The 9,047-nt window shown below is 35.0% G+C and overlaps 1 protein-coding gene across 7 annotated transcripts in view; it reads left to right on the plus strand.

Annotated features, from left to right (window-relative positions):
• The first annotated feature begins 7,500 nt into the window (after positions 1-7,500).
• The window catches only part of LOC108335235 (uncharacterized), a 3,099-nt gene continuing 1,552 nt past the window's right edge, over positions 7,501-9,047 (plus strand). The window contains exons 1-4 of one of the 7 annotated variants that reach the window (XM_017571208.2): positions 7,503-7,699; positions 8,073-8,201; positions 8,756-8,824; positions 8,918-8,979. In XM_017571208.2, the coding sequence (XP_017426697.1) occupies positions 8,104-8,201; positions 8,756-8,824; positions 8,918-8,979 (229 nt within the window). In that variant the 5' untranslated portion in view covers positions 7,503-7,699; positions 8,073-8,103. Of the gene's footprint in view, positions 7,741-8,072; positions 8,202-8,755; positions 8,980-9,047 lie in introns of all 7 variants that reach the window. The other 6 variants (XM_052869945.1, XM_052869944.1, XM_052869947.1 and 3 more) reach the window with 6 other exon arrangements.

Raw genomic sequence — 9,047 nt, forward strand, 5'->3', positions numbered from 1 at the left:
TTGTGTGATGTCTGGACGTAAGGGGCAATTTTTTCTGTTGTGTCCCACTTGACGGCAGATGGTACATTTCTTTCTATGGCCACCAACACTCATTTGGGTGGCATCCTTTGTTAACTCACACGCCTCCAACTTTCTCTTTTTCTTTGGCCTCCCAAGCAACTTTCGAAGAATTGGTGGCAAGACATCATCATAGTTTGTTATTTCCCATAGCAACTACCCATTGACAGGATAAATCATAGAGGCATATGTCTCTTCATATGTGGATCTTGTGAACTAAGAGGGTATGAAATTTTGTGGATCTTAATTGGAGTAGTTCATTGCTGCAATTGCATGACAACATGGGATGCCACTTATCATCCACTTCCTGCAGCTACAGTGTTGACTCTCAAGGTCCACTGTGAACTTGTTTGCCATTGTTGCAGTGTGTCTAACCTCAAACAACTTTCGTCCAGACCAGCTGACAACAACAAAGCACATTCCAATAAATGAACAATGGACATCAACATAAATCAGATTGGATATGATTATAAATAACAATTTTACCTTTGGATCCAATATCTAGACAAATTTGATTCTTTCATAAGCCTCTTCTTTATCTTTGGGCAGATAGTGAAATCCATAGACGTGACCTTGCTTCTATTGGTGGCCCAACGTTTCATTAGATAAAGTCTTATCTCCTTCAGCATTGTGATTATTGGTTTTCCTCTCGCAAGCACAATAACACTGTTGAAAGCTTCAGAGATATTGTTGTCAAGGGAATCACATACAGCTTGAGTTGTGAATCGAGACCTTGACCAATACCTGTTATGAATACAAATGTTCAAAATTAGCAACCATGCAAAACTGATTGACCCAGGAATAGTACTGACAAATTGTACCTGGGGAGAATGACTATCAGGTATTTATAAGCTTCTAGGTTAACCTCTTTTATTTTCAGAATTTCTCTCTCCCATGCTTGGGGGTATGTGCTAGTGGCAGCCCTCCACATCAGACTCCTTAAAATCTGACTAGGAAACCTCTTTCTAAAATTTGCGTAGAGGTGCCTCATGCAGAATCTTTGGTCTGCCTCAGGCAAAAGTTCCTGCACAGCTGGCATCAACCCTTGTCCACATGAATAAATACATTAACGTTTAAAACATCATTTATAGTGAGTTCAATGTATATAATAATGTAAGGAATAGATGTACCTTTTGTTGGTCAGACATCCATGTGCACCCACCACACACTTCTTTTCCTCCAAGGTCTTCTATCAATAACTACAAAAACCAACCCCGTGTGTCTTTGTTCTCTACTTCAACTACCGCATATGCAATGGGAAACATTTGGTCATTTGGGTCCCTTTCAATTGCAGTGAGCATCTCTCCCTTATATTGCCCTTTCAAAAAACATCCATATAAACAAATAATTGGCCTACAACTCACAAAGTTGTCCCTACAACCTTTCAAGCAAACATAAAACCTTTTAAAAACTGTCTCACCATCAGCACTGTCAACCTTCACCTTAACTGTTGACCCAGGATTAGACCTTAATAGTTCATGGACATAGTCATATATTCTCATAAATTATTCTTTAAAATCTCCACTAAGTTGATTTGTTGCCATCAATTTTGCCCTTCGTGCTTTGGAGATGGAAACTTTGGTATTCCATTTACGTAATGCTTTATTACGTATGTCGTTTACCTTTAAATTTGGATTTTCTTGTATAGACCTATCTATTTCTTGACTCAGCTACTTTGTATTCATAATTTTGATGTTGAGTTGCCTACTGCAAGTATGTGTATCATTTATTTTCCTTAATTGCCAAAATTGTCGTGTTGGCAAATAACCACAATAAGCTTTCCATGGACACTTACCTTGTCCACCCATGCATCTAACCCTCACCCTACGCTTATCATTTTTAACAAACTTCAAAGCCCTCCCAGTATGCACAACATAACTTCTAATTGCCTCCTTAAAGTCATCCTTGTCTATAAATAAAGTCTCAACTTCCCATTTATAATCTGTCATTGACTTTTGTTTCTCATATGTAGAAAAAAAACCTGCCTCTGGTCTATCTTGAGTGTCGTCCTCACTACCACTGTTTTCTGGTGTTAATAGGACATCAGAATGCCATTCATCCTCTGACAAACCCCTGACACTAGGTTCAACCCTATACTCTTCATCATTGTCCTCCAAAGCAATCCCAACCTCTTCTGCCTCCTCCACATACTCATCACCACTAAGATGATCCATATGTCCTTCATCCTCACTGTCCACTTCAACTTCAACCTCACTGTCCACTCCATCCTCAATGTGGACTTCAACTTCAACCTCACTGTCCACAAAATCTTCTTCCTGCACTCCACCATCTCTATCCACCTCAACTCCACCATCTCTATCCACCTCAACTCCACCATCTGTGTCCACCTCAACTCCACCATCCACCTCCTGTCCAACATTACTTTCCAGCTCCACCCCATCATCTACATCCACCTCAACTCCAGCATCCACCTCTTGTCTACCAGTACTTTCCAGCTCCACTCCACCATCTACATCCACCTGAACTCCACCCTCTATATCTACCTCCCCTACTTCACCAGATTCAACTGCTCTTTCTTCAACCTCATTCTGCACTTCAACCTCTTCCATATTTCCTTCATCACCACGCTCAATGTGTGGGGAACCTACAACCCCAGTACCCTCACCATTCAAACCAAGTGCTTCAGCTTCACAAAGTAAATAAATTTGGTTCACATCATCTTCTACAACCTCTGCTTCGTCCACGCCATGTACAACATACAAGTCAACTTTCCCTAAAAAGTTTGCCACCTTCATCATATTCATTGCTCCTCTATCATCATATAGTTTATGCAATAAATGTTGTACGCTGTAATATAACTCTTTCACTTGAAGGTACCCCAGATCTTTTAGTGCACCTACTATTTCAAAAAAACTCCATTTATCGGGATCAACGTCCCACACAATAATCTCTCCATCTATGTACTTAAAGGGGATTTCTTTTATCAAGGTCCCACCACGGTGGACCACTACCTCAAACATTTCCCCAGACATCCTAATCCCTACAACTCAAATGCAAACGAGGACCACTTAAATTACTTAATTAACAACAATGGGACCACTATGAAACCCAAAAAGCCGACAATCTTCCTCACTGTCTTCAACAACCCAACAAGAAACAACCATAATCACATTTAAAACACAATACAAAACGCATTACAAACAATTCAACATACAATATTTACCCAACAAATTTATACCCCCAAAATCATCGTCAATCGAACAAAATATAATTAAACCCTAACCCCCAAATACAACAACAACAACATCAACTTATTAGCCTTAGATTACGACCACTTACCTCATGCACGTACGCTGTTCCAATTTCACTTTGAAGGAATCACCAGCCAAAACCACTTGCAGCATAATGTTTTACCCAAAAATGCCCAAATCAGTCTTAGATAAGGGTAATTTTGTTTTAACCCACACTTAAACCTACCACCCAAATTACGTCAATTTATCTTTTTAAAATATTTCTACCAACTCACTTCACTTCACAGTGTCATGTAATCATCAAACATAACAACTCACTCAAATTTGGCCACAGTGACATCAACACCGTTATGTTTTTAACGACGTCCACGAAAAGGACCGAATTGAACATTTTTAAACAAAATATGGGGCCTTACTGAACTTTTTCATAACGTAAGACCATTTTGAACCAAACCCCCAAAAGTAGGGACCAAATGATGTATTAAACCAAATATATATATATATATATATATATATATATATATATATATATATATATTAATACTGGTATTAATAGTAATAATAATCATAATATTATTATTATTATTATTATTAATGTTAATAATACTAATAATAATACAATTATGTATAATAATAAAAGTTATTGTAATAATAATAATAATATTAATAATAATAATAATAATAATGTTAATAATAATAATAAAATTTATAATAATAATAATAATAATAATATACAAGAATAATATATATTAATAATTATATATAATTATTGTATATTGTTCGATATATTATCTTTATCTTTGTTTAATGTGTTTTTTATTTATATTTTGGGCTTAACTCATATTTCTTCTATTAAAATTGGAGGACCCTATCTTTATACATAAGCGGAGATTAATCTTATACATAGTTTTTCACTATATTCAACGTGATATCATCGTCTACCGTCATCGACGACGCCATAATCTATCGGTGTCAATATCGGAGTTACAGTTTCGATCGATGATTACATGATTTTGATCGTCTTGACCAAGCGATCACTGTGCCATCAATGACGCTTTCATTGGAGCTCTTATGCGCTCTCAACGTCTTTTGAAGTTGTGGATATGCTCTTTTTTTCCGTCGTGCATGATGACACATTTTGTTTTTTCTTAGACAATTATTTAGAGCATCAAGGTGGTTGAGATTTGAAACAAACAAAAGTGTTAAATAAATAAAAAAAGTAAATTGATAATTTTCTTATATTATAGTCTATAATTGATAAAAGAGTGCAAAAGGCATATATGGTCAAATGTTAGTATCATATTTAATCATAGGTTAAATCATTTTTTATTTCTCTGTTTAGAGTGATTTGTCTTAATTTGGTTCCTCACTTATTTTTTTAATCTCAATTGAGTTCTTCTATTTATGCAATTAGACACTGTGTTAAATTGGCTTAAGGGCGTTAGATGTGAACTGAGGTAGCAAAGTGATGTGGTGTAATTAAAATCAATGGCAAAGTGAGATGGTTAGTTAGGTGGATTTTGTTATTTTTAAAATTAAAAATTAAAAAACTTCTTCTTCCATTAAAAACCAAAAAAAACTTCTTCTTCCTCCATTAATGATGGAAATCACCTACAAAGAAAAAGATTTCTTAGCCCAAATCAAGCTAATCCCGAAAGTGACTTCAAGGTCTAGAAATAGATCTCTAACTTAACTCCTTCACCCACTCTTATTTTATTTCTTTTTTTTTTTCGTCCTTTGATATTTTAAACATCAGGATTCATGAAAATATAATTAAAATCAAATTGAGATTTTTTTTAGGGAATTTGCATTTCATGAAATCAAGGTTTATCGGGTTCTATAATCCAAATTGGTGATTGATTGAGTGAAATTGGGGATTGTGATGGTTGCTAGCGCGAGAGATGTGGTGGACAAACAAATGCTGGTTTCTAGTTTTCTGTAGGTGGTTCCCATGGCAGCGCGATTTGGAAACGCGATGGCTTCCACAATTTGGCTTATGCGTTTTGAAGTTGATGTTTCGCAAGAGAAGATGGAGGATGAGACTCGTGAACTGTTCATTAATTTGTGATTAAACGAACCTGGGTCTGTTTTTGCAAGTGTGAGACATTGGTGAAGTCGCGTTTTTTATGAGGAAGATGATGGAGGCACAATTATTCTCTTTGTCGTTGTTGGTTTGGGTGTCGTGGAGAAGCAAGGTTACCTTTGCTATTGTCAATGTTTTTGCAAATCTGGTGGTTGACGATGGTTCTGTTTAGGCTATTACCACCATTAATGAAGAAGGATGAAGCTTTTTGGTTCTAGATGGAAAAAGAAACTTTTTAATTTTTTATTTTAAGGTTTAATCATTCTCGTAGTCCTTATTTATGTTGGATTTTCTCAAACAGGTCTCTTTCTTATTTTTTTTCCCAATAGGTCCTAAAAGTAAAAAATTGAAGTAATTGGCTCTTTGCCGTTAAATTAGGTTAACGAGGTTAACTTTCAAGTGACGTGTCAGTGTGAGGTGAATTATTTTAATGAGCCGATTCTCTTAGGTGAAAATGTTTAATTAAAAAAATTAAGAAAAAGGGTCATCCTCCATTACAATGAAGCACCACCCCTAAGTATTTTTCCCTATGCATCAAGCCTGCGAAAGAAAACCCAAAAATCAACCCCAAATTACAATGAATCGCACCTCACAACAGACATGCAGATAAATCCCAATTTTCACAAACTCAGGAACCCTAATCGCGCTTCACAACAGACCAACAGAAAACTCAAATTCGCATGCCTTCAAGCTCACCGATTCACACCTCCACCATCTTCGTGACGCAAACCTATTAGCACCGTTGCGATTCGCGAACCAACTTCACCATGACGTGTGCTGCTGCATCTTCTCATCCTTCGTCAATCGCAAGCAACTTGCAGAAGATTAAACCAAAAACCCAAATCAAAATCGCAACCTCCATCGTGATGAACCTTAATTGCAAAATCCAGTTCGCACAACCATCTTCCATGGCCATCATCTTCTCTTTTGTTCGCGACCCTTCCATTTTCAGAGATCTTAGGTTTGGGCCTTCAAAGATTTCCTTGGTTAAGATTACCTAGGATGATTTCAAAGTTGGTTCCGATTGGGATTCTTGGGGTGCTTTTATTGTTTGTAGGGATTTAATTAGTCATGGCTAGACATGAACACTAAAAAATAGTCCTTCGTTATGCTCGTTTGTGTTGTAGTTTCACTCACTGGTTCAAGTACTGCTTTGGAATTTTTTGTCGGCATTGTGCTTTACTTGCTCCTCAAATTGAGGGAACTTGAATGTGCAAGTTTTCCCTTGGGATTTTGCTCATCCAAAACCACAAAGTGATCTTTGTAGGAAGAACATGCAAGCTTAATGTAGAAATCCTTTTGTTTTTTAATCTTTTAATTAAACATTGTTTTATCTAAGAGGCTCTACATATGTCATGTCTTTAAATTAATCCACCTCACAGACATGTCACCTAAAGTTAACCTGTTAACCCAATTTAACGGCAAATAGTCAATTGTTTCAATTTTTCACTTTTAAAAACCCAATTAAAAATAAAATAAAAAAGAAACTTATTTACAAAAATCCAACATAAACAAAAATTACAATAATTATTAATCCTTATTTTAAAAATAACTAAATCCACCTAACTAACCATCTCTCACATATTTTAATTACACCATATCAACGTGACATGTCAGGTGATATTTAAGGTTATTCAACTAATTTAATAACAAAAGTATAATTGCATCAATCTTTCACCATTAAAAATTCAATTGAAATAAAAAAAACAAACAAAGATCAAAATTGAAATAAATAGAAACCTTATAAATGATCTAACCTTAATCATATGTCAAACTGCAAAGTGAGTTTAATTTTCTTCTTTTAATAAATTTTGATATTTTGATTATTGATTTTGTTGTATGTTTAGAAAGTTGTGTGATGGTTTAAAGTGTGTAATTTAAATAAATAAATTTATTTTATGTTTTTGTACTTTTACTTTATTAAGTTTTAGTTCTCTCATTTTATTATACTGACATATTTTATTATGAATTTTTTTGTTATAGTTTGAAAATATTATTAAAGGTAAAACAGTAAAACAATTTAATTACGCTGAATGTCATTATACAAGGTTTTCTAGTAATTGGGAATAATATATTGAATAATTTAACTCAATTCAGAATGTGATTGCAAATTTCTTTGACAATTATCAATAAACATCAAACTTATTCTTTCATTTTCTTTGTAAGGATAACCTCTTAAATATACTTATGATTCCTTTGGTAAAATTTGTGGAACATGTAGTAAATTTCAACACGGATTCGGTAACTTACATCTTGTGTAACCAAAAAGATACCCTGGAACCGAATCGGTGACTGGCACCAAGAGCAGACCAGAACGCCGCCATAAATCCCACTACCATCGTCTTCGGTAGGATTCGTTCTTTCGTAATCTTTCTATTGGATCACAGTGTGAGTAAAATGTTCATAGATTTCTACTGCTGTTATTTCTTATTGGAATTTATTTTTGTAAACTATTCTTCTTAATCTTTTTATTACCCCCTCGTATTATTGTTTAAATTCCGAGATTGGCAATTGATGCTTGATTTGAATTTATTTAGTGTATTATTATTGGTGTTATTCACTAGAATAACTTTGCCTTAACATGCCCTCGCATTGTTCGTTGAAATCTGTTTTTGAAATATTATTGTGCTGAAATCCAGTATCAATATTAATAGAGTTATTTAATCTCTCAATTATGATGTGCTAAGAGTTGGGAGCTATTAATTCTCTAATTTGTGAAGGGATGCCGTTATGGCAGCGCCATAGGCTGCAATGGCGTGTTTATATGGCGAAATGTCAGCCCTCTGCCATATCTCACCATTGATAATGCTGTCTGATGTACACTTTCATGATTCAACAACAAAACTTTGGTACGGGGTATATTTTCCCCTTTTTCCATTTAAAATTGGTTTTCTTGGGAAAAAAATATTCAACACTTATTTTGAAACTAGTTCTGAACCTAAACCCAGGTTATTGGTTCATGCTTTGGAACTGGTTTTAGATCAGAACCAGGTTTGTATTTGAACCAGATTTAAAATTGGCTTTGAACCAACCAATTCCTGGTTTCTAAAACCACTTTCAAGTTGGTTCTGAAAAACACCAAACTTAATTTTGCAAAAAAGTAGTTTGGTATAAAACTAAACCACATGATATGGTTATTGGTTTCCAGCCGTAATGTTTCGGGATTTGGGCAAGTTTTTACATTTTTTAATACTTTGTTAGCATTCCTTCTCAAGCTGTTCACAGTGGTTATTATTATTTATTTTGAGATCTTGGGAGCTTTTGGTCTTGTGAGTATTTGTGTAACGCATCCCTTCTTCCGTGTATGTATTTATGTAACTACAACTTGCAAGTATAAATTCCAGCTTAATTGCTTATGAAACTAATCATATCTACAACATTGATTTTCTCCTGAATTCTGCAGTGAAGATGTAAGTGTAGCTCTGACTGAAATCTTGAACCTACCCCCGATGGACAAATGCAATGGCTGCAGGTTCTCTAATGTGTCTTCAATTGCTGTCTTTTCAAGTGCCATTTTTGTGGTCTCCTTGATTTTGGTTCGTCTCCTTTATGTCATATATCACAGTTGCTGGCCCTTGAGCAAAAGGGCTTCAAAACCTGTCAGTACCCTCATTATTTTAGGATCAGGTTTTACCTTATTTTCCTTTTCTTTTTCCATCCATATCAAAACATTCCATGGCAATTCCACAAATTAA

This window comes from Vigna angularis, chromosome 10, assembly GCF_016808095.1.
Source record: "Vigna angularis cultivar LongXiaoDou No.4 chromosome 10, ASM1680809v1, whole genome shotgun sequence".
NCBI classification, from domain to species: Eukaryota; Viridiplantae; Streptophyta; class Magnoliopsida; order Fabales; family Fabaceae; genus Vigna; species Vigna angularis.